Raw genomic sequence first — 27,048 nt, 5'->3', positions numbered from 1 at the left:
AGGCAGATGGGCTACAGCAGCAGAAGACCACACCGGGTGCCACTCCTTTCAGCTAAGAACAGGAAACGGAGGCTACAATTTGCACAAGCTCATCGAAATTGGACAGTAGAAGATTGGAAAAACGTTGCCTGGTCTGATGAGTCTCGATTTCTGCTGCGACATTCGGATGGTAGGGTCAGAATTTGGCGTCAACAACATGAAAGCATGGATCCATCCTGCCTTGTATCACCGGCTCAGGCTGGTGGTGGTGGTGTCATGGTGTCTTTGGGCCCCTTGGTACAACGCCACAGCCTACCTGAGTATTGTTGCTGACCATGTCCATCCCTTTATGAGCACAATGTACCCTGTAACATCTGATGGCTACTTTCAGCAGGATAATGCGCCATGTCATAAAGCTGGAATCATCTCAGACTGGTTTCTTGAACATAACAATGAGGTCACTGGACACAAATGGCCTCCACAGTCACCAGATCTCAATCCAATAGAGCATCTTTGGGATGTGGTGGAACGGGAGATAGATATATAGGATGTATGTGGAGATATAATAGACATAGGAGGTAGATAGATGTAGGATGTATGTGGAGATATAATAGACATAGGAGGTAGATAGATGTAGGATGTATGTAGAGATATAATAGACATAGGAGGTAGATAGATGTAGGATGTATGTAGAGATATAATAGACATAGGAGGTAGATAGATATAGGATGTATGTAGAGATATAATAGACACCTTGAAGCATCTGTTGGGGGTTGTATACTATTGTCAGCGCTATATACAGTATAGTTTCGCTCCTGACATGGTGGTGGTTCTCATCTCCTCGTTCCTTCCACTAGATCTTAGCAGCATTCATTCCATTACAGTAATTAGTTGCAGTGCAGACCTGGGATGGAGTCACATCAGCAGAAGCGGAGCGGAGCGGGCGGGAGCCTCCCTTTAAATCACCCGCCTGACATCAGCGAGTCCATAAATAATCTGATGCACAGCGACATGAAGTATGCTCCTTGTATCGACCACGTACCGTCCTGACGCTTCACTAATACCAGGGCTGGAGGAGTCTTCTCCTGTCTGAGGACAGGTGAATCAATGACGGGATTACTCGTGCTGATTTACATCGCCCGCGTGGACACATCATTATTCTTAGATACAGTCCAGCTCCATTTCATCTCGTTGCTTTGCATGACTTCACACTAATCACTTTAATTATGGCTGAGTTGTCCCCATTCCTCCTTCCTCCAGAATCAGTGAAGGTCCCTAGGTGGCCCTCAATGTGACCACTGGTTTATATAAAAGAGAAAATCCCCAAAGCTCTCGGCCTAAGTTTTGGGTTCAAAGTCCAACCAAGAATAAGAAGGTCTAGTCTCAAAATAAGATCACCATGTCCTATCCACCATGGCCCCTCGATGTAGCCATGGACATAGCTAGACAGGGTTCCTACTTCCAGAGCCAAAACTGAAAAGAACATAAGAGCCATGGTCACCATGACTCTCTCCATCATCATAGGAGGCTGGTGGGGCCTGGAACACACGCTCAATAGCTGTCGTCTGGCATTTGATCCTAGAGAACGCCCAACACAAATTTTTTTTTTTACAATTTGTGGCGGACAGTTCCCACTGCCTTAACTTCTCGTGGTGGGTCTAGTCCCTTCAGAATAAAGAATTGGAGATGAATTTCAACATGCCCGATCCTTTTTTTCCTTCGATTTATGCTGAAGGAACACCAGTTGATCATATCATAGACATTGGAGGTCAGCCGGATGTGTTTACATTCCTAGGGCAAAAGGCGGGTCACCTTTAGTCCCTTGTTTTTTGTTTGTTAAGGTATTGCCCATAGAGAGGGTGTCGAAGTGACAACGGGACCTGCCTAATGAACGTCTACCTGCAGCCACAATATCAAATTAGGAGACCTCATGTCTTCTCACAGCATATTTTCATGGTACATTGGTTCTCAATTTTTGGAAATTAAAGCTGAACTCAGACTAGGTTGCTCTGGTAACATGTAGAGCCACTTGTAAAAGGGATGGAAGTGGAATGGAAGATCTAGGAGAAGGTGAAAGCTACCTGAGATACTAATTATGTAGCAATCAATTATCTGGTGTCCTAAAGGGCTTTCAGTTTTGACCTGTGGACACATGTGATACAACTAGTTGATTTTTCTATACCTTACACATCTCTTCGTCTCCATCTTTAGACTTCATGGCTTTGTCCTTTCAATGTTGGAGTATTGGTTTCAATGTCATAATTAGTGTGTTGATGGTCGGAGCTGTCCCTGGTGCTGAATGCTCCCACTTTTTGGAGAAGTCTCCAGACTTTGAAAACTCCCCTATAGTATGGTAAACATGTAGTGATAAGTACATCAAATATCAATTGTCCAAACCTTTCCATTTTCCATCTGTTATCATGAGTTAAGTAGTCTTCTCTGAACTTTGATCATGTCCTGCACCTGGAGTAACTCTGATGATATCTTCATAGGGATTGTCTATACAACAGAAAAAATATATGGAACTTGAACAAACTTTTGTGTGTTCCAGAAGTTAGAACACAAGCATCAAGCTGATGACACCAATGGATGTTGTATGTGCCCAAAGAGTTTCTCAGATCTTCACCAACAAATGAGGATGGGGCATGTTAAATTTTGATTGGTTCCTGAGAGATTTAATACCACCCCAGTAATATTTGATGGCATCTTACTGAACGTTCAGTTGACACATACATGTGTGTGTTTTAAAGGGTGCAAAGAATAGCTGTTGGGTGGATAAGTGTCCCATCAATGACCACTGAGTGTGTATGGTCAACGTTAGGAGATATGGTGGTTTTGCTCTTGGGTATACCACTGAAGACCTCTCACATGGCTCCTTTGGATCTTGCACTGGAGACTTACCACACTTGGGTCTGCCACAGGAGATGTATCTAAGATACCAGCCTCCATCTATACATCACCTATATACACATGGGTGCACTTTCAACTGGGATTTGGTTATTTGTGACCCAAACGAAACGGACCCTGGGGTTAGCTTCTAATGGATCATTGTCATTGCCTATTAAAGCAAATACTCACCATCTCTGGAATTAAGCCTAGAGATGAGTGAACCTAATGTTTCTGTTCGAATCCAAACCCCCCGGACCCAATCGGAAACATCAGGTCGCTTATCTCTAATTAAGACTCTTTTGATACAAGATGGTTCCTAAAACATTAAGTCTTCATCCTAAAGCTTAATTTATATGAAGGTCCCTTGTGGGGCTCAAGATTTTTGAACCTCATACTTATGGCTCGTTCGCTTCTTTAAGCTGATGCCACCATATATGCATGCCCACACTTCCTTTGTTAGACAGTTAAAGAGACAGTACCTATAGGTGGGAATACTCCACTATACTCATGATGTATGGCTGCACATGTGAGCGCTGAAGCCATTACTCATTATTCATTTTGACATCACTCAATTGCTTTTGCTCACACTGATAGCTCCCGAGACAGTTCTGTGATTGACAACACACTGAGCGCTCTCTCCTCAGTATGTTCTGTAGCCGTCTACTGTATAATTAATTATGTTCAGTGGAACAGTCTAACAGGGAACTGTCTACTTACTAGGTCTATCTTTAGCTGTCTAGCAACGGAAAAGCCTACAGCTGTGTCTATTTCTAGCCGTCTCGCATGTTTTGTCTGGCAGTAGCTGTCTCTCCCATATGTCATGTACAGCCATCTTGTCTAGCAGTCTATAAGTAAACGATATCCAATGTTGGGCTTCTTACCAGACATCTCTTTGGGTATGATGTTGTCTAATAAGTATGAGGATGTGGCCACATTAACCACGACGGTCAACATCATGGGGGAAGAATTGTGCAGTTGGAGTTCCACATGTCCGAGCTACTATAGAGAAATGTGCAGCCTTGTTGTCTCTCTATGGTAAAATCTGTCTAAGGAGATGATGGTCTCTCGAAGATGATGACAAGTCCTACCTAGATCTCTACCTAGATTCTGTCTCTTTGGTAATATCTTTGGATGGCTCTCTTCCTGTCAAAGATGGTGCACTCTAGTTATTTTTCTGTTGTCTTGTCTTAGCTAGCTGCTGTCTCTGTCGATGTTTCTTTACTGAGTTCCCGTCTCTACGGTCTATAACTGTGTTGTCTTTGATGTCTTCTACAGAATTTCGAGTCTAGCTTATGATCCAGGGCATCAAATATGCTGACAAGTCCTTCTAAAGCTGCCTTTCTGGTCGCTCTCTGCTTTGCTGTCTATAACTGTGGTGGCCTTAGTTGTCGATGATGTCTATTGTAGAGGAATTTGTAGTTTTGCTAACTATCTAGGTCAAATGGTGTCTAAAGTTCTCTAGACTCAAAAAAGATGCTGATGAGTCCTACTCTAGAATAAGGTGCACTCTAGATTTCTGTACTGTTTCAGTTGCCGCTCTCTTTGCTGCTTATCACCATGTTGATCTCATTCCCTGATGATGTCTGCTTTAGAGGAATTTTCTATCTCGTTGAGCGTCTATGCCAAGTCTGTCTACAGTTCTTTGGTCTCAAAGATGCCAATGATTCCTAATGTTGAAGAAGGAGCACTGTAGCTATTCTCTCAGTTTCTGTCTCAAGTGGTTTCTCTTGCTCCTGCTTGAGTATCTGTCTCTCTGCTTTGCTGTCTGCCATGGTTTAGGTCTGAGTCCTTGTGAATGTCTAGTGTTGAGGAGCTTGCACTCTCTTTGACTAACTAAGGTTATCTGATGAGTCCTACTGCAGAAATAGGTGCTCTCTAGCTGTCTTCCTGGCTGCTGTCTCTGGTGCTGTCTCTTCTGTCGCTGCAGGGAGGGAGAGATGGAGGCGAGAGGAGGAGTCATCCAGAGGCTGGTGAGAGTAAGAGACATCGAGATAAGCAGAGGGAGGGATAGACAGACAGAGAGAGAGAGTGAATGCAGAGCTAGAGAACCATACAGTGACAAGATCTGTTCAGATTGTCTCAGGTAAGGAATCTAGGTATGTATGTAGGCGTGCATGTATGTATGTATGCGAGTGCACATGCAAGGAGAGGATAGACGTGACCACACCGGCTTCCATGGGCTTTGATTGGTATTAGATTGCAAGTTCTAGAGGGAAGGGTTCTTCTATTCTTCTGTAGAAGTACTGGTCAGTATGTTTTGACATTGGTCATTGTACCGTGCTGGGGTATATGGTACCGCTACATAAAGGCATGCAGTCGTAACTAGGTCGCTCCATTTCTTCTTGTATTGGTGTGGAGCCACAGCCTCGGGTTAATTGGCATGCACTGTTGGGTACATGTAAGTGTCTACATGTTGTGGTGTGTAAGTCATTGCATGATGTGTTGGGGCGATGGTTGAGTTGACAGTGATTTCCATGGTTTGCCTTGAGGTGACAATGACATGCATTATTTGTTTGCCATGATCGACAGCTTCTGGGTGGAGAAGGTGGCACTGATGCCGAACGTTGCTGCTCAGGTGACATTGATGGGCAGTGTTTTGATGGAGGTGCCAGTGATTGCACTGGAGATGAAGGCATACCGTGGCCGACGTATACAAAATGTTGGATACAGGTGGCTTGGCATGTAGGAGACGCCAGTGCTTGTACATCGTGCCCTAGTTACACAAAATGAAATATGGTGATGTCGATGCAACTTTTATGGAATGTCCCTAACATGTTGGGTCTCTAAACACTGGAAACCCTAAAAAATGTGCCTGTCTGAGAAGTTTGAATGATGGTTCCCCTTCCACATCGTCACCATGATCAATGTGAGTTGAGGAACTCAACAAGACCTTCTCGTCTAGGATCTCGTTAGGAGGTCCAAGCCAGTAGACCGCCATCGATGTCACCCTTATCGTACATCAACCATGGGATTCCCCTTTAAACTCAGTGCCAGGTTGACTTTACTCATTGTATGTAAGTAGTACTACATGGCATATGGTGTTTGAGTAACAGTGGTGTCTTCTATATTACGTGAAAGTGTACAGCTATGTAGGATTGGATGACTCCGGCCCGGAAGTCTTGGAGATTAGGTGACACAAGCCTTACATTTTCAAGACTGGGTGACGGCTGTCGATGTTTGGGGTTAGGTTACTGCTGCTGGAAGTTGCTGCCGGGTTTGGATACGGTCCTAGTTCTTGTCAGGACTTCATGCTATTTGTTAATGGGGAATCATGCTTAGAGTCCGGTACTGAAACCCCCGGAGATGTGGGATAACGTGACGCTGACCTGTTGGGTTTGGTATTTCATGAGTAATAATAGGTGGTGCAGTTTACTATTAATACAACTGTAAACATAGCTTATCCCTATCGGAGTGTGGGGTCATAAGATTGCGGGGGGAATCCAATTGGCGATGTGTCAGGTTGGTTTACTTCATAGATATATGACATCTTGGGAAGTCTAACACCTGGTCTACAATAAGGTATGGTAGTGGTTATGAAGGAAAGGTTGTCACAGCCACGCCCATATTTCTTACCGGCCGCTAATGATATCCAAGACTCGCATACAGAAAAGAAGTGGAGAAGTGTAATATCATGGTATCTCAGTTATTGGAGAGGTGAACCCTTTTAAAAGTCAGAATGTGGTAACCAAAAGTCTGAAGGGGATTGATATGGGATAGATGGATGTATACATTGATGATAGATGGATGAACGCATACAAAGATATTAGATAGATGGATACATGGATCGATGGATACATAGATATTAGATATATATAGATAGCTGATTGATAGATGTTAGATAATTGGATACATAGATAGATGGATGGATACATTGATGGATACATAGATATTATATATATATATAGATAGCTGATTGATAGATGTTAGATGGATAGATGTACAGTAAAATATCCATCCGCTGTTGTGTTTGATATTGTCCTTCAGAAGTCTTATTAATGGTCTGATAGGACAACTAGAGATTGGGGGCCGCACCAGTAATTGAGTAATGGCCAAGCTATGCTATGGCTTTCTCGGCTGCCATTTAAGTGAATGGGAGATTATCCAGCACTAACACAACCAGGGCACAGAGCCCTGGGGACCTATCACCACATAATAGCACAACATGGATCCAACAAGATACCACCACCTGGATCCCACATAATACTGCCACATAGTGGTACCAAATGCCGCCATATAGTGTTTGGAGAATACCCACATGATATCAGCACCGATGGGGCTGCTGTGTACCCCACATATGATGTTCCCCCAGGAGTCGACCTACTTTAGTTCCCCATCAATTACCCATGCTGAGGGGTGACACGGGCAGTGTATGGAGTGAAGCTCCTGTCATTTCACCTCCGTTGCCTCCTGTGGAGTGACACCCTGTCAGTTCTTCTCGCTGGCGTGGCGGAGTTTCTCCTCTCCCCCTCCTCTCACTCCCTGTCCAGCTATTTCATTCATTTCATTCTGCGGGCTGGGGACCTGCTGCCCCTATTAGTGATGCATCTGGCTGACAGCTCCCATCCCATACACACATCTCCAGCCTGCAACACTGCACAGACACCCCCTCCACGACACAGCGCCCGCTCTGCCAGATCTCCCTCTTATCTGTGAATAATTTCCTGTTTCTTAACAAGCCGCTGTTTTCTATCATCCCGCTAATTGCCATATGTCTACATCAACAAGGAGCGGCAGTGGCCACTAATGACTCTGCGCTATTAGCCGCAACGCGCCTGGACGACATGGGAAGGATTGATGGGAGGCCTCAAGGGGTTAATCACTTACCCACATCATCTACTTCTAGGAGCAATCAATGGGTTTCCATATATACACCGGGTTCATAGGCTAAGGCCTTGGGGGGCAAACTGGGCTCATGCTACCCACAAACAGGTGGGCACAAAGTAGGTGGCGGATCCTTAGCCCTGGAGCAACATTTCTCTGATTCACATGCATCCCTTACCTCCTCTTCACCTGCACCCCTACCTCTTCCTCTTCACATGCCCCCCTTACCTCCTCTTCTGCTTCACATGCGAGTCTTACCTCCTCTTCTTCACATGCCCCCTTACCTCTTCTTCTTCACATGCATCCCTTACCTCTTCCTCTTCACATGCATCCCTTACCTCTTCTTCTTCACATGCCCCCTTACCTCTTCTTCTTCACATGCCCCCTTACCTCTTCTTCTTCACATGCCTCCTTACCTCTCCCTCTTCACATGCCCCCTTACCTCTTCCTCTTCACATGCACCCTTTACCTCTTCTTCTTCACATGCGCCTCTTACCACTTCCTCTTCACATGCACCCCTTACCTCTTCCTCTTCACATGCACCCCTTACCACTTCCTCTTCACATGCACCCCTTACCTCTTCCTCTTCACATGCACCCCTTACCTCTTCCTCTTCACATGCACCCCTTACCTCTTCCTCTTCACATGCACCCCTTACCTCTTCCTCTTCACATGCCCCCCTTACCTCTTCCTCTTCACATGCCCCCCTTACCTCTTCCTCTTCACATGCCCCCCTTACCTCTTCCTCTTCACATGCCCCCCTTACCTCTTCCTCTTCACATGCCCCCTTACCTCTTCCTCTTCACATGCCCCCTTACCTCTTCCTCTTCACATGCACCCCTTACCTCTTCCTCTTCACATGCACCCCTTACCTCTTCCTCTTCACATGCACCCCTTACCTCTTCCTCTTCACATGCACCCCTTACCTCTTCCTCTTCACATGCACCCCTTACCTCTTCCTCTTCACATGCACCCCTTACCTCTTTTGCTTCACGTGCACACTTTACTTTTTCTCCTCCCTGGCCCCCGCTTACTTTGCACAGTTTATTTTGCAGCCCCTCTTGCCCCTCTTACTACTTCTGCTCTCTTAAAGATTTCCTTAATTCCACACTTACACTTACTACAGAGCGGCCCCTATAGCTCGGCCGTACATTAATGTCAATGAGATGGGACCATTCCCCTGACTTTCTAATAAAGGAGTAAAATCCCCTGGCTATGAGTCAGATGACTTCCATATTATTGGTACAGTAGCGCCCCCTACATACTCCTGGCTGTAGATGGAAGCTTTCCTTGTGACAGGTTCCCTTTAAGAGCTTGTGACCTCTGTCCCTGCCTTGAATCGCCTACATGTAAATGACAATCCCAAGCGACAAGGTCTTTACTGTGAGCGAGCGGTGAGGCGTATACGGCGCTAGTGTATATATATGCATGTTTATTGAAATGTTATCTGTGAGCTCGCCCAAAATAGACAAGAGACAGCTGCGGGATATGTCCTGCTCTCCGTCTCTTTTCCTATTCATCCCCCACCACCACCTCCAATGGCTGAGGCCGGCACATTCAATGGTGACCGGGGGGTAACCTGGGTCAACGCTTGTCAGGAATTACCACTATGGAGGGGGGGGGGGGGGGACATCAAAGGGAGAGTCCAAAATGTTCACGAGAGGGGGGGACCAGGTCAGCCGATTAACCTTCAGATGCTTCTGGTAGCAGTGTATTGTACTATTTACTCCTTATTTTACAATTATTATTGGATTATCGGATAGTTTTATGGTAGAGAACATGGAGGGAGGAAGCCCAAAATAAAATAGAATCTGCCTAACACTGGTTGGCCCCTGCTCCCATGATCGGGTACCAGTACTTCTTCGTTCCTCAAGACTTCTTCTATCATAACTTTATATCCTGCAATCACAGAAATATAGAGCTATAAAAGTCAATTCAAATTAGTCTTGGGAGCTCAGGCTACGACACACGAGGACCTCAGGGTGCCTCGTATTTTAATGTATTCGCTACCGGCCCCACCCTTCACCTATCTCCCAATGTTCCTCAGAAACTTCTCACCAGGACACATCTACTGTCGGTAAAAAGTTCAGGTAAACTTTCCTCAGATTACAGATCTCAAAAGGACCAAAGGATTGAGTAAGTTGGCTTCTGACTTGGGGGCGCCCACCTATCTGTGTACCACACTTATTGGAATGGCTGTAATGTAATATTACATGTTTGAGAGCCAAAACTTTCAAGCTTCAGGAGTTGAACCCATAAGGATCATAAAATATTGGTGGTGCTCTTGTTAGTTGAGGTCTTTGAGGTTTCGCATTCCCAGGAAATTCTGTATTGTCACTCTCCATCACGATGAATGGATGTTGAGTCTACCCAGATACTCTCTCGTTGATGTAACACAGAACCTGTGGGATATCAGATAGTAAATTATTACCTTGGCTGCAAAGGATCCATGTTGCACTGTATCTATCACCAGGTCTTGCCCTGGATTCCTACTGTTGTGTGATCTCGGTGGAATTTGTTAAATCGATGTTCACGTGAATGAGTTGTCCCTCAGGTCTCCTCCCACTAGATGTATGATAGAAGGCTCATCGGTATCTGATGTTGCTGTTTGGGCTAGTTTGTGGTCTCCTTAAAGTCATATTTAGCAATAAAAACTCAACATGACATCTGATGTTCGAAGAGAATTGGGCAACCTATTACCATCTGCTCAAAAAAACAAAATTCTGGACCTTGATAAAGGACACCCCAGCCAACACCAGTCCTGTAATAAGGGAGGCCGCCTACATTCCCCTCCCTTTACACTCCCTCTTTCTCTATCGCTCTCCATAAGCCTCCTGTAGCTCCGTTTCACGCTGCCTGGTGAGATCACAGCTGTTGCAGGGTTCCTGGTGGTTAGAGAGACATAAGACACAGGAGAAGAAGGGACAAAAACCTTAGAGAGTACAAGACGGTAAGAATATGTTGTAGTGAAAGGGATTCGAAGCCAAACCGAGACATTTTCGATCTTGGTCGTCTTCTGTTACAGTTTTTGAGTGTCTAGTTATAAGAGTTGTCCATCTTTGTCTTGATCTTCTCCACATTGCTCCACTGCCCTAAGTTCTCCTCTTTCCTTATCTATCTCCTTACAAACAATTTCTCTTTTCTTATCTCTCTGCCTCTCATGTTTTTCTTAGAAATTGTCCACTTTCCAAAGCTAGAAGTTTTTTTTTTTTTTTTGTTTTTTTTTCAGTTTTGTTTATGTGACTTTCGTAACCCGTTAACATGAAATCTCTATGTTGTTTCTTCTTCTTTTCTTTTTCCTCAGGTAATTTCAGTGAGGACCAGTCATGCAGTTCTTGTCATTTACGCTGTTTGGTTTCTGCACCCTCTCTCTCCTCTTGTCTCATGTCGTTGGTCAAAGTGACTCGGAAATTCTGGTCACCACCCGTTCAGGTAAAGTTAGAGGAACCCGACTCCATGTCCTTTCCAGCCATGTCACCGGATTTCTAGGAATTCCATTTGCCGAGCCGCCGGTTGACAAGTTAAGATTTCGACGAACAGAACCAAAAAAGCCATGGAGTGATGTCTGGGATGCCACCAGCTATCCTAACGCATGTTACCAATACTTTGACACCTTGTATCCGGGTTTCTCTGGCATGGAAATGTGGAATCCTAATAGACCAATGAGTGAGGACTGCTTGTACCTAAACATCTGGGTCCCTTCTCCACGCCCTACAAATGCAACAGTCATGGTCTGGATCTATGGTGGTGGCTTCTATAGTGGATCCTCCTCCCTTGATGTTTACGATGGTCGTTATCTATGTTACACAGAAAATGTCATAGTAGTTAGTATGAACTACCGTGTAGGAGCATTTGGTTTTCTGACACTGACACCAGGAAGTTCAGATGCTCCAGGGAATGTGGGCTTATTTGACCAGCGCCTTGCACTTCAGTGGGTCCAAGATAACATTGGACTTTTTGGTGGTGACCCTAAGACAGTCACTATCTTCGGAGAGAGTGCTGGGGGTGCTTCTGTTGGCATGCATGTACTCTCTCCTGGTAGCCATCATCTGTTCTCGAAAGCTGTCCTGCAGAGTGGTTCTCCGAACACACCATGGGCGACTGTTACACCCCAAGAGGCCCGGCGTCGGGCTGAGCTTATGGGTAAGCTGCTAGACTGTAAACTGGGTAACGATACAGAACTGCTGAACTGTATCCGTACAAAACCACCACAGAAACTTATTGACCACGAGTTTTCCGTCCTTCCCGCACCAAGTGTCTTCCGATTTGCCTTTGTTCCTGTCTCTGATGGAGATTTTTTCCCAGATGCCCCTGAAACATTAATGAACATGGGCCGGTTTAAGCCATGCCCACTAATTGTAGGCGTCAACCAGAATGAAGGCTCATACTTCCTACTGTACGGAGCACCAGGCTTCACCAAGAACAATGAGAGCTTGATCACTCGGGAGGAGTTCCTTGGTGGAGTGAGGATGAGTGTCCCTCAAGCCAATGACATTGCTCTCGAAGCAGTTATGATGCAATATACAGATTGGGCAGATGAAAATGCTCCGGTAAAAAACAGGGATGCTATGGACCAGATAGTGGGAGACCAAAATGTCATTTGCCCCATGACTCACTTTGCTGGAAAGGTATCAGAGTTTGGGAACAAAGTCTACGCTTACTACTTCGACCACAGGGCATCCAACTTGGCCTGGCCACAATGGATGGGTGTTCCTCATGGCTACGAGATTGAGTTTGTCTTCGGTCTTCCTCTGGAGCCAAAACTAAACTACACCAAGCAAGAAGCAGACCTGAGTCGACGGATGATGCGATACTGGGCCAACTTCGCAAGGACCGGGTGAGAGTGAACAGAATGAAATTTACAGAAAGTTTTTACAAATCTGAGATAAAAATGACTACAACCACTATGTGGGTACCCTGTAACCTTATTTTTATCCCCCTATTAGGGACCCTAATGAGAACATCAACACCCGCCAAGCAAAATGGCCCCGGTACTCTGCAACAGAACAAAGATATTTAGCACTGAATAACAAGCCCTACGAGAACCTGCGGGGGATACGAGTACAGACCTGCACCTTCTGGAACCGCTTCTTGCCCAAACTCCTCAATATCACAGGTATGTCATATATATTATAGGGTGATCTTTCATATAGTACACTCCAGGCCTTCCTCCTGGGTTCACCGAAAAACCTCTGGTGAATGGTGGACAGTGGGTAGTGCAATAATAAAATCTACTTTGACTGCTACAGCATAAGTGGAGAAGTGGGACTGGTGATTTCATTGTTTCTGCTTCTTTGACCACTTATTGACCACTTATTGATCACAGTGGTGTCATGTCACAGCAGTAAACAAGACAAACTTAGAGGAATTTACCTAAAAGAAAGTTTAATGTTTATGAGAAGCCGGCCAAGCGTACAGTTTTCCCTTTCTCTGGCAATATTAGGATTGAAACCTTATCTATTTAGTATCAGACAGTCCATGCATTCAGGATTGTAGCCTTGCCTATCTAGTCTCAGGCAGTACATTATATTCAGGATTGTAGCCTTGCCTATTTAGTCTCAGGCAGTACATTATATTCAGGATTGTAGTCTTGCCTATCTAGTCTCAGGCAGTACATTATATTCAGGATTGTAGCCTTGCCTATTTAGTCTCAGGCAGTACATTATATTCAGCATTGTAGCCTTGCCTATCTAGTCTCAGGCAGTACATTATACTCAGGATTGCAGTCTTGCCTATCTAGTCTCAGGCAGTACATTATACTCAGGATTGTAGTCTTGCCTATCTAGTCTCAGGCAGTACATTATACTCAGGATTGTAGTCTTGCCTATCTAGTCTCAGGCAGTACATTATATTCAGGATTGTAGTCCTGCCTATCTAGTCTCAGGCAGTACATTATATTCAGGATTGTAGCCTTGCCTATCTAGTCTCAGGCAGTACAGTATATTCAGGATTGTAGTCCTGCCTATCTAGTCTCAGGCAGTACATTATATTCAGGATTGTAGTCTTGCCTATCTAATCTCAGGCAGTACAGTATATTCAGGATTGTAGTCTTGCCTATCTAGTCTCAGGCAGTACGTTATATTCAGGATTGTAGTCTTACCTATCTAGTCTCAGGCAGTACATTATATTTGGGATTGTAGTCCTGCCTATCTAGTCTCAGGCAGTACAATATATTTGGGATTGTAGTCTTGCCTATCTAGTCTCAGGCAGTACATTATATTCAGGATTGTAGTCTTGCCTATCTAGTCTCAGGCAGTACATTATACTCAGGATTGTAGTCATGCCTATCTAGTCTCAGGCAGTACATTATATTCGGGATTGTAGTCTTGCCTATCTAGTCTCAGGCAGTACGTTATATTCAGGATTGTAGTCTTGCCTATCTAGTCTCAAGCAGTACATTATATTCAGGATTGTAGTCATGCCTATCTAGTCTCAGGCAGTACATTATACTCAGGATTGTAGTCATGCCTATCTAGTCTCAGGCAGTACATTATATTTGGGATTGCAGTCATGCCTATCTAGTCTCAGGCAGTACATTATATTCGGGATTGTAGTCTTGCCTATCTAGTCTCAGGCAGTACATTATACTCAGGATTGTAGTCCTGCCTATCTAGTCTCAGGCAGTACATTATATTCAGGATTGTAGTCTTGCCTATCTAGTTTCAGGCAGTAAATTATATTCAGGATTGTAGTCTTGCCTATCTAGTCTCAGGCAGTACATTATACTCAGGATTGTAGCCTTGCCTATCTAGTTTCAGGCAGTACATTATATTCGGGATTGTAGTCTTCCCTATCAAGTCTCAGGCAGTACATTATACTCAGGATTGTAGTCTTGCCTATCTAGTCTCAGGCAGTACATTATATTCAGGATTGTAGTCTTACCTATCTAGTTTCAGGCAGTACATTATATTCGGGATTGTAGTCTTCCCTATCTAGTCTCAGGCATTACATTATATTCAGGATTGTAGTCTTGCCTATCTAGTCTCAGGCAGTACAGTATATTCAGGATTGTAGTCTTGCCTATCTAGTCTCAGGCAGTACATTATACTCAGGATTGTAGTCTTGCCTATCTAGTCTCAGGCAGTACATTATACTCAGGATTGTAGTCTTCCCTATCTAGTCTCAGGCAGTACATTATATTCAGGATTGTAGTCTTGCCTATCTAGTCTCAGGCAGTACATTATATTTGGGATTGTAGTCTTGCCTATCTAGTCTCAGGCAGTACATTATATTTGGGATTGTAGTCCTGCCTATCTAGTCTCAGGCAGTACATTATATTTGGGATTGCAGTCTTGCCTATCTAGTCTCAGGCAGTACATTATATTTGGGATTGTAGTCTTGCCTATCTAGTCTCAGGCAGTACATTATATTCGGGATTGTAGTCCTGCCTATCTAGTCTCAGGCAGTACATTATATTCAGGATTGCAGTCTTGCCTTTCTAGTCTCAGGCAGTACATTATATTCAGGATTGTAGTCCTGCCTATCTAGTCTCAGGCAGTACATTATATTCAGGATTGTAGTCCTGCCTATCTAGTCTCAGGCAGTACATTATATTCAGGATTGCAGTCTTGCCTATCTAGTCTCAGGCAGTACAGTATATTCAGGATTGTAGTCTTGCCTATCTAGTCTCAGGCAGTACATTATATTCAGGATTGTAGTCTTACCTATCTAGTCTCAGGCAGTACATTATATTCAGGATTGTAGTCCTGCCTATCTAGTCTCAGGCAGTACATTATATTCAGGATTGTAGTCTTGCCTATCTAGTCTCAGGCAGTACATTATATTCAGGATTGTAGTCCTGCCTATCTAGTCTCAGGCAGTACAATATATTCAGAATTATATCCTTGCCTATCTAGTCTCAGGCAGTACATTATATTTGGGATTGTAGTCTTCCCTATCTAGTCTCGGGCAGTACATTATACTCAGGATTGCAGTCTTGCCTATCTAGTCTCAGGCAGTACATTATATTCAGGATTGTAGTCTTCCCTATCTAGTCTCGGGCAGTACATTATACTCAGGATTGTAGTCTTGCCTATCTAGTCTCAGGCAGTACATTATATTCGGGATTGTAGTCCTGCCTATCTAGTCTCAGGCAGTACAATATATTCAGGATTGTAGTCCTGTCTATCTAGTCTCAGGCAGTACATTATATTCGGGATTGTAGTCCTGTCTATCTAGTCTCAGGCAGTACATTATATTTGGGATTGTAGTCCTGCCTATCTAGTCTCAGGCAGTACATTATATTTGGGATTGCAGTCTTGCCTATCTAGTCTCAGGCAGTACATTATATTCAGGATTGTAGTCTTACCTATCTAGTCTCAGGCAGTACATTATATTTGGGATTGTAGTCTTGCCTATCTAGTCTCAGGCAGTACATTATATTCGGGATTGTAGTCCTGCCTATCTAGTCTCAGGCAGTACATTATATTCAGGATTGCAGTCTTGCCTTTCTAGTCTCAGGCAGTACATTATATTCAGGATTGTAGTCCTGCCTATCTAGTCTCAGGCAGTACATTATATTCAGGATTGTAGTCCTGCCTATCTAGTCTCAGGCAGTACATTATATTCAGGATTGCAGTCTTGCCTATCTAGTCTCAGGCAGTACAGTATATTCAGGATTGTAGTCTTGCCTATCTAGTCTCAGGCAGTACATTATATTCAGGATTGTAGTCTTACCTATCTAGTCTCAGGCAGTACATTATATTCAGGATTGTAGTCCTGCCTATCTAGTCTCAGGCAGTACATTATATTCAGGATTGTAGTCTTGCCTATCTAGTCTCAGGCAGTACATTATATTCAGGATTGTAGTCCTGCCTATCTAGTCTCAGGCAGTACAATATATTCAGAATTATATCCTTGCCTATCTAGTCTCAGGCAGTACATTATATTTGGGATTGTAGTCTTCCCTATCTAGTCTCGGGCAGTACATTATACTCAGGATTGCAGTCTTGCCTATCTAGTCTCAGGCAGTACATTATATTCAGGATTGTAGTCTTCCCTATCTAGTCTCGGGCAGTACATTATACTCAGGATTGTAGTCTTGCCTATCTAGTCTCAGGCAGTACATTATATTCGGGATTGTAGTCCTGCCTATCTAGTCTCAGGCAGTACAATATATTCAGGATTGTAGTCCTGTCTATCTAGTCTCAGGCAGTACATTATATTCGGGATTGTAGTCCTGCCTATCTAGTCTCAGGCAGTACAATATATTCGGGATTGTAGTCCTGTCTATCTAGCCTCAGGCAGTACATTATATTCAGGATTGTAGTCCTGTCTATCTAGCCTCAGGCAGTACATTCAGTTCTTATAGATATAAGACGTTCTGCAAACCTCAAGATTAATTGAATGCATTAACACGGCCCTGATGTGCAGCTTTCTATGTGTATATACGCCCCCCCCCTCCTGTATACTCAGTGTATCCATAACCCAGCAGTGTTATAAACAGCATTAACAAAGATTGACCTACCTGCACATTGGATGATAACGCGCTCACTTAACCTGTTAATGACCTCTGTGTGTGACGTCTTGTGTAATATTAACATGACTTATCGTGTACTAACCGTGTGCCGTCTTACATGTTTAACCCCTGCCTGTCCTCCCTCGCCTCCTCCTATGTCTAGATGGCTGCTTCTCCTAATACACCGCTGTGTTCCTTGTTGCACCGGCTGTAACGGCTGCCAGCGCCTTATTATCCACCATCCCTACAGGGATATGAATTAGATTTTTCTTAGAACTAATTATGGGTTTATAGTCCAGGATTGCAGATCTGGGATGTCCTCACACTGCTGTGCTCTGAGTTCACTGCAATAAACTGCTCCATAGACCCCTCCCCTCAGCTCCAACTTACAGTCACCAAAGGTTTCTTGTAAAATAATTAAGTCACTTAGACCAGAAGGAGGGGCAGGGGTGAACCTAGTCCCTCTGCCGCCCGAGGCGAATTATAGAAACACACACACACCTATAATGTCCCCTTGTCTTTGGCCTTTTCAGTATGAGGAAAATAAATATACATACATACATACATACATACATATATACATACATTCCCAAGTATAAGCAAAAGCACAAATAGTAATTCCCCATTACCACAAAAGAAAATGGGAAACTTATTGACTCAAGTATAAGCCCTAGGGGGGGGGGGGGGGGGAATGCATCCGCTACAACCAATAAAATGTCCAGCAGCAGCCGCACCTCATTAATGAAATGGCCACAGCAGATGCCCCCTTTAATGAAATGGCCACAGCAGATGCCCCCTTTAATGAAATGGCCACAGCAGATGCCCCCTTTAATGAAATGGCCACAGCAGATGCCCCCTTTAATGGAATGTCCACAGCAGATGCCCCCTTTAATGAAATGGCCACAGCAGATGCCCCCTTTAATGGAATGGCCACAGCAGATGCCCCCTGTAATGGAATGGCCACAGTAGAGCCCCCCTTAATGAAATGTCCAGAGAAAAGACCTCATTTAATGCAATGTCCACAGTACAGCCCCCTTTAATGAAATGATCACAGCAGAGCCTCCCTTTATTGTAATGTCCACAGCAGAGCTCCCTCCCCCCTCCCCCCCACCTTAATGAAATATCCACAGCAGAGCCCCCTATAATGAAATGGCCACTGAAGAGCCCAAAAAATATACTTAACACTTCCCCTCGGCGTCTTCTGGCTGTGGCTCTGTCTTCTTCTCTTCCTGGCTGCAGCCTGCAGGCGCGCACATACTATGATGTCACACGGCCGTGACATCACGAGACATCAGTGTGTACGCACGGGCAGGGAAGAAGAGGGAGAAGAAGTGATGGTGAGTATAGAGATAGGGTTTTTTTAATACAGGGGAGCGGGGTATAAAACCTGGTGACTGGTTCCCTTTAAGAGGTGAGGGGGTGTGAAGTAGAGAACTAAGAGCACTGCAGTGTAAGGACCCCCCCCCCCCCCCCATATCTGGAATATAAATCCATTTTTTGAGATCCTGCTGCTACTAACAACATACACAGAGCGGTCTGATCACGCAGATCTCCAGGGACAGGACCTAACAGCGGCTGCTGTCTGTATGGTCACAGCTGCTGATACATTCCCTTTAATACATATGTGTCCATAATAAACGACCTAAATGGCCAATCAGAGGCCTCAATAGACGCCCAGGATGTACCTACCATACAGGTCACTAGGAAGTCAGGCTGTGTATCCACATTGTCATGCTGGGACTTGTAGTCCCCGGGAGATTACCGTAGCCAGGACCTTGTTGCCTGTTATATTCTTACCTTTTACCCTCCCGTAATTCACTCCATTTGGACTTTTTGTAATCTGTAACATCTGCTCTCACCCTGCTGCAAGTGATAACTTATACAAGGTGATCCCAGATATTTTAGGAATCCTTTACAGATGGTATCGGGCCGCACCCCGGGATGGCATCATGCCATAAGCCCCCACTATCCTATGTCCCTCATTATTGTGGCTTTAATGGAACCTATCAGCAGTTCTGCCCCCCTCAGGGTATGAAATGTCCCTTCTAGAATTCCCTCTTCTATGTGAATCCTCACCATTTACCTAAAGTCAGGCAAATATGACTCTTCTCACCTGGTCCTCACATGAGATGAGTCAAGTTTAGTGGCTGCAGGGAGTGTCACTTCAGAAGCCCTTATCTCCTGTTCTGTAGCACCTAGAAACATGCTGCTGGTGTCATATTAAAGATAAGAAGTCATTCTGAGTTACAGAACCGGAGATAACAGTTGAAAATAGGCGGGAGTTTGATCTTTAGCTACAGCTTGGTTTTCCAAAGTCTTTAGCTGCCTGTATCTCTGGTTCTGTAGATCGCAAAGCTATAAAAGTGATCTGAAACATGAGATCCTTTACTCTGTAGCTCTGGCTTTGGGTGGGATCTGTCAGAATGACTTCTTATCTTTAATATGATGCCAAAAGCATGTTTTTGGGTGGTATAGAACAGAAGCTTCTGAAGTGACTAAACTTGACTCATCTCATGAGGTGAGAAGAGTCATATTTGCCTGACTTTGGGGGATATTTTTTTTTTAATAGGTAAATGGGTGAGATTTCATAAACAAGAGGAAATTCTAGAAAGATTGGTTCATAGCACCCTATGTGAGGGGCTCGTAGTTTAGTGGAATAAAACCTGGTGACAGGTTCCCTTTAAAATATACCAATATGAGTGGTTTAGCCTGCTGCTCTGCTCCCCATGCTTCACATTGCATGTACAATATCGTAGTAGTGGGATAATACTTGCAGACCTTGTCCCCTGATAATTACTGTTAGGTATAGTATGAGGTTAGTAAAACAGCGCCACCGTTGACCACAGGATGTGTCTGGTATTGCAGCTGTTGTACATTGATCTTGATACGACTAAGTAATCATTGTGTGTGCACAATCCTTTGAATAGAGCCGTTTTCTAATCTGCATATCCCCTTTAAGAGGTAGTTTCCTCAGATCTATGATAACACTTCTTTATGTCTTTATGTTCTGCAATCATAGCGGACGCCAATCAGGAGGCAGGGTTCAGTCATTGTACACTAATTAGGGCACGAATGAAGAGATAATCATAAGAATGATACCATTTTTCGATTATTCCAAAAAAAAATTGCACTTTAAATTTTCATTTTAAATATATAATGTAGATTCGCCTCCGAAATGCTGAATGGGGCAAATAAAATTTCTACGTTTTCTGGTGATGTGAAACAAAAATAAAGACTGGTTAAATTTGGCGTTTTGATGTTTTTGTGTGTGTGAGACGCGGGAGGCGGTGATTTGTTGGTGATCTGTGATCTGACTTGTGACTTTCTCCCTTGTAGCCACCCGAGGGCCCTGCTCGAACTGCTCCCGAAACAGCCCCCACCTGCTGCTGCTCACCCTGTGGGTGCTCATAGTGCAGCATAAAACGTGACCGCGCCATAAACACGCGAGAACTAGTAACGCTACCTCCACCCAGATAACATCTCCCAGCATGCCTCACTTCCATCATCGCCTTCCGCCCGTCATCTATTTATACAGTCAATAAATTTATATTCTTCTTCTACATTTCACTTTTATTGCCTTTTATTTTACTTTCTTTTATGTTATCCATCAATAATAGTAATAATAATAAAATGCACGCAGTCATCTGACACACCAGTCACAATGCATGCCTCCTCCTATTAGAGATATTAACCACGTCATTTACAAACATAACTGGCAGTGCCACCTAGTGGCTGGATATTAACGAAGCCGTGCCAGCACTATATTCACACTGGGCAGTGGTGGGTTCCCGTTTTCATGATCCCTGACTAGGGTAAGAGACTCACTTTAAGGATTATTCACTCCAATGCTCTAATCTGCAGTTTGTAGACAGTGAGCGCCACCTAGTGGTGACTGCATCAATTTATTATTAGTATGTAGACAGTGAGAGCCATCCAGTGGTGATTGTATAAATTATTATTAGTATGTAGACAGTGAGCGCCACCTAGTGGTGAGTGTATCAATTTATTATTAGTATGTAGACAGTGAGCGCCACCTAGTGGTGACTGTATCAATGTATTATTAGTATGTAGACAGTGAGCGCCATCTAGTGGTGACTGCATCAATTTATTATTAGTATGTAGACAGTGAGCGCCACCTAATGGTGACTATATCAATGTATTATTAGTATGTAGACAGTGAGCGCCACCTAGTGGTGATTGTATCAATTATTATTAATATGTAGACAGTGAGCGCCACCTAGTGGTGACTGTACCAATGTATTATTAGTATGTAGACAGTGAGCGCCACCTAGTGGTGACTGTACCAATGTATTATTAGTATGTAGACAGTGAGCGCCACCTAGTGGTGACTGTATCAATGTATTATGAGTATGTAGACAGTGAGCGCCACCTAGTGGTGACTGTAGCAATTGTTATGAGTATGTAGACAGTGAGCGCCATCTAGTGGTGACTGTAGCAATTGTTATGAGTATGTAGACAGTGAGCGCCATCTAGTGGTGATTGTATAAATTATTATTAGTATGTAGACAGTGAGCGCCATCTAGTGGTGATTGTATCAATTATTATTAGTATGTAGACAGTGAGCGCCACCTAGTGGTGACTGTATCAATGTATTATTAGTATGTAGACAGTGAGCGCCATCTAGTGGTGACTGCATCAATTTATTATTAGTATGTGGACAGTGAGCGCCATCTAGTGGTGATTGTATAAATTATTATTAATATGTAGACAGTGAGCGCCACCTAGTGGTGACTGTATCAATGTATTATTAGTATATATACAGTGAGCGCCACCTAGTGGTGACTGTATAAATTTATTATTAGTATGTGGACAGTGAGCGCCATCTAGTGGTGACTGTATCAATTATTATTAGTATGTAGACAGTGAGCGCCACCTAGTGGTGACTGTATAAATTATTATTAATATGTAGACAGTGAGCGCCACCTAGTGGTGAGTGTATCAATTTATTATTAGTATGTAGACAGTGAGCGCCACCTAGTGGTGACTGTATCAATGTATTATTAGTATGTAGACAGTGAGCGCCATCTAGTGGTGACTGCATCAATTTATTATTAGTATGTAGACAGTGAGCGCCACCTAGTGGTGACTATATCAATGTATTATTAGTATGTAGACAGTGAGCGCCACCTAGTGGTGATTGTATCAATTATTATTAATATGTAGACAGTGAGCGCCACCTAGTGGTGACTGTACCAATGTATTATTAGTATGTAGACAGTGAGCGCCACCTAGTGGTGACTGTATCAATGTATTATGAGTATGTAGACAGTGAGCGCCACCTAGTGGTGACTGTAGCAATTGTTATGAGTATGTAGACAGTGAGCGCCATCTAGTGGTGATTGTATAAATTATTATTAGTATGTAGACAGTGAGCGCCATCTAGTGGTGATTGTATCAATTATTATTAGTATGTAGACAGTGAGCGCCACCTAGTGGTGACTGTATCAATGTATTATTAGTATGTAGACAGTGAGCGCCATCTAGTGGTGACTGCATCAATTTATTATTAGTATGTGGACAGTGAGCGCCATCTAGTGGTGATTGTATAAATTATTATTAATATGTAGACAGTGAGCGCCACCTAGTGGTGACTGTATCAATGTATTATTAGTATATATACAGTGAGCGCCACCTAGTGGTGACTGTATAAATTTATTATTAGTATGTGGACAGTGAGCGCCATCTAGTGGTGACTGTATCAATTATTATTAGTATGTAGACAGTGAGCGCCACCTAGTGGTGACTGTATAAATTATTATTAATATGTAGACAGTGAGCGCCACCTAGTGGTGAGTGTATCAATTTATTATTAGTATGTAGACAGTGAGCGCCACCTAGTGGTGACTGTATCAATGTATTATTAGTATGTAGACAGTGAGCGCCATCTAGTGGTGACTGCATCAATTTATTATTAGTATGTAGACAGTGAGCGCCACCTAGTGGTGACTATATCAATGTATTATTAGTATGTAGACAGTGAGCGCCACCTAGTGGTGATTGTATCAATTATTATTAATATGTAGACAGTGAGCGCCACCTAGTGGTGACTGTACCAATGTATTATTAGTATGTAGACAGTGAGCGCCACCTAGTGGTGACTGTATCAATGTATTATGAGTATGTAGACAGTGAGCGCCACCTAGTGGTGACTGTAGCAATTGTTATGAGTATGTAGACAGTGAGCGCCATCTAGTGGTGATTGTATAAATTATTATTAGTATGTAGACAGTGAGCGCCATCTAGTGGTGATTGTATCAATTATTATTAGTATGTAGACAGTGAGCGCCACCTAGTGGTGACTGTATCAATGTATTATTAGTATGTAGACAGTGAGCGCCATCTAGTGGTGACTGCATCAATTTATTATTAGTATGTGGACAGTGAGCGCCATCTAGTGGTGATTGTATAAATTATTATTAATATGTAGACAGTGAGCGCCACCTAGTGGTGACTGTATCAATGTATTATTAGTATATATACAGTGAGCGCCACCTAGTGGTGACTGTATAAATTTATTATTAGTATGTGGACAGTGAGCGCCATCTAGTGGTGACTGTATCAATTATTATTAGTATGTAGACAGTGAGCGCCACCTAGTGGTGACTGTATCAATGTATTATTAGTATGTAGACCGTGAGCGCCACCTAGTGGTGACTGTATCAATTAATTATTAGTATATAGACAGTGAGCGCCACCTAGTGGTGACTGTATCAATTTATTATTAGTATGAAGACCGTGAGCGCCACCTAGTGGTGACTGTATCAATTAATTATTAGTATATAGACAGTGAGCGCCACCTAGTGGTGACTGTATCAATAATTTATTAGTATGTAGACAGTGAGCGCCACCTAGTGGTGACTGTATCAATTTATTATTAGTATGTAGACCGTGAGCGCCACCTAGTGGTGACTGTATCAATGTATTATTAGTATGTAGACAGTGAGCGCCACCTAGTGGTGACTGTATCAATTTATTATTACTATGTAGACAGTGAGCGACACCTAGTGGTGACTGTTGGATCCACCATATATATACTAACATATTCAGCTAATATGGGGTGAGGACCACTAAGCTGTGTGATTATTTAGATTATATGCCATAAGCGCCATGGAGATGAGTAATTCTATTACTTTATCTGTATTCAGAAAGCGCCATCTAGTGGGGGCTGCTTTAGTATGTTATTTAGCTTGTTTGTAATGAGCGCCACCTACTGGTCCTAGATAGACGACTGATCATGAACTTCAATGATGCACTGTAACAAACCATCAGCAATATGAGTAATACTTGTTAGGATTGAATTTTAAGACACTAGACAGAAAAGTTTCCATTCCAGGATGAAACAAAAATTAGGGGATTTTTGTTACTCCCCCTTATTTAAGTCTCTATCTTGGTCCTACAATGCCGGACCATGATGTATTGTATTGTATCTGGGGGCAGGTGTAAGACCCTAGGATAGAGGAAGAGGAGGAAGGAAACTCATCTGTAACTCTAATGTATCGGATGCTGATGGGCAATCAATCCCTTTAAGATCCATCCAGAAATAACCTCTGTATACAGTGTAGTGAGATCATACCACCCAAAAATAATAATTTAGCCCATAACTCATTGTTTGGGTTCTTATAATAGTGTAATAATAATAATCTTTACTTATATAGCGCCATCAAATACCTTAGCGCCTTAAAGGACACCTGTCATCAGGTCTGTGTCACTAGTCCTGTCACTACTACCTGTTGGAGCAGCTCACAAGGATCCATCCCAGCCTTTATCTAGTTATTTCATACATTATTCATTGTAAAATCATCTATTCTTTATCATGTAAATGAGGCTGGTCACATGGTCAGAGGCAGTGATGTCACCCCTGTTCCCCCTCCCCTCTCCTCCCCCTGCTCATGTCTGTGTGTAATGTATAGTAAAGCATTGCTAGTGTGTGTGCTGCATCTGCTGACATGCTGCATCCTCCTAATACACAGGTGAGAGACACAGACATCAGCTACACAAGTGCCTGACATGTTCTGCTATAACATGGCACACACAGGCTGCAGGGGGCGTGGCCACCAGCACATGGTGCAGCCATCACATCATTATGTCAGTCAAGCACTGGGGGTGTGGCTGTGCCTCCCACTCATGAATAAGGTGGACAGCTTGAATATGCTAATGCTTCATTGGACATTTCACAGGTCATTTGCATACAGCTTTAGGACCTCATTGCTTAGGTTTACAGGCATGTAGAGGGACAATGAAGGGATAGAGGCAATGCTCTCTAATGGCAGTTTATGAAAATATATTTAGTTTAGGGGGGTTATTTTGCATGACGGGTTCTCTTTAATAATGTAATCATGTAAAAGGGGTTTAACCCAAAAATCTGATTATTACCACAGAATGTATTCAATGAGAGCCTCGCCTTGACCGTGGGAATTCAATATAAACGACTGCTAGGAACGTTCTAGACTATATTTCCTAGTTTTGGCCCTAATAACTGGACTTTCACATCTGCTTGAGATTGTCCCCCATCAGCCTGCACTATTAATTAGATTTTTTTTCTATAAAATACTTTTAGGTGGAGAACTTTAATTATTCTTTGTTCTCATCATGTATTACCATGTAGGCGTGTAAGTAATTTCTCCTTAAAATATATTCCATAGAGAAATCTGATTTAAAAATGTATTAATCAGATTTTTATATTGAAAAAAAACAACAATACATTGGCTGGAGAAATCGTTTATTGTTTGTTTCCATTTATGTAACCCCATCTTAGGCTACATTCACATGGACGTATGGGAGACGGGTATACACGGCAATGGGCACGCAGCGCCATACGGGAGCGGTACGATGCCGCACGTGTTACCATGTAATGTTCCGTAGCCGGGAGAAATATAGGACATGTACTATCTTTCCCCAGAATACTGTGCCGTGCACCTTATATTACTATGGAGAGGGGTGGGGGGAGCAGCACTCACCCCCTCCCCCTCTCCCCGGCGCCGATATTACGGTACGGCCGGCATACATCGTGTGAAGGGATTGACCAGGACTGGTGCAATTAAGTATTAAATTCACATTACATTGTATACTGGCTGAGCTTGGTGCCACTGGCCTATGATGCAGAAGCACCACTCACCAGAGGACCACTACCCCCACCTGGCAGCTGATTGGCGCATTATCCTAAGGATCGGTGATCAATTACTAGAACTTGTAAAATCAGATGTTTCTCTCCAATAAATTTAAGCAGCGTCTCGAAATATAGTGTGTTTTCAATATGGTATCTCCATCTCACCCTGCACTATTAATCAGATTTTTCTAATTTCAAGTTTCATCCTTTTTTTCCCCTGTTGTTTAGGGCTCATTCACACTGGCGTCTGCGGGGACGTGCATGCGACCGCAAATCTGTGGCCGCATATACATCCCCATAGACGGCAATGGCGGTACGGCGATAGGGGATATCAATCTGACCGGTGGAGTCCAACAGCACGGATCACAAGAACAGACCCTTTAGTCTAGGAGAATGGGGGTCCTGTTATCACTGGAGATGAGAGGACCCAGAGTTTACATGGGGGTTCGGGTGGGCCACCCACTACCCGGACTAATAGATTGTGAGCTAAACAGCAAATTCAGAAGATATCCGAGTCTTGTGCTCAGCTATTTTTTTCGATATTTCTATAGTATTGAATGGCCTCTTCGTTCAGTTCAATATTTTTCAACAGAGCACTTTTGGGTGGAGAATTTTAATAATTTGGGGCGGGGTTTCCATCAAGTTTCCCCATCCTAGCCACCACTGTTAATCAGATTTTTCACTAGAATACATTAAGTCGGAATACATTCTGTCCTCATCCTATTTCCCCGTCTGTGTCTACACTAATAATCAGATTTTCTTCTAGAGTACATTA

At 43.4% G+C, this 27,048-nt stretch overlaps 1 protein-coding gene across 5 annotated transcripts in view; it reads left to right on the top strand.

Annotated features, from left to right (window-relative positions):
* Positions 1-27,048, top strand: part of LOC140128260 (acetylcholinesterase-like) — a 64,425-nt gene that overhangs the window by 33,796 nt on the left and 3,581 nt on the right. The window contains exons 1-4 of one of the 5 annotated variants that reach the window (XM_072149827.1): positions 4,819-4,951; positions 10,994-12,526; positions 12,636-12,805; positions 20,483-20,723. In XM_072149827.1, coding sequence (XP_072005928.1) covers positions 11,016-12,526; positions 12,636-12,805; positions 20,483-20,574 — 1,773 coding nt within the window. In that variant the 5' untranslated portion in view covers positions 4,819-4,951; positions 10,994-11,015 and the 3' untranslated portion in view covers positions 20,575-20,723. Of the gene's footprint in view, positions 1-4,818; positions 4,952-10,493; positions 10,640-10,993; positions 12,527-12,635; positions 12,806-17,309; positions 20,396-20,482; positions 20,724-27,048 lie in introns of those variants that run through there. The other 4 variants (XM_072149828.1, XM_072149824.1, XM_072149825.1 and 1 more) reach the window with 4 other exon arrangements.

The sequence above is a fragment of the Engystomops pustulosus genome, chromosome 4 (genome assembly GCF_040894005.1).
Source record: "Engystomops pustulosus chromosome 4, aEngPut4.maternal, whole genome shotgun sequence".
Taxonomy (NCBI): domain Eukaryota; kingdom Metazoa; phylum Chordata; class Amphibia; order Anura; family Leptodactylidae; genus Engystomops; species Engystomops pustulosus.
This window is presented reverse-complemented; position numbering and strand designations above follow the sequence as displayed.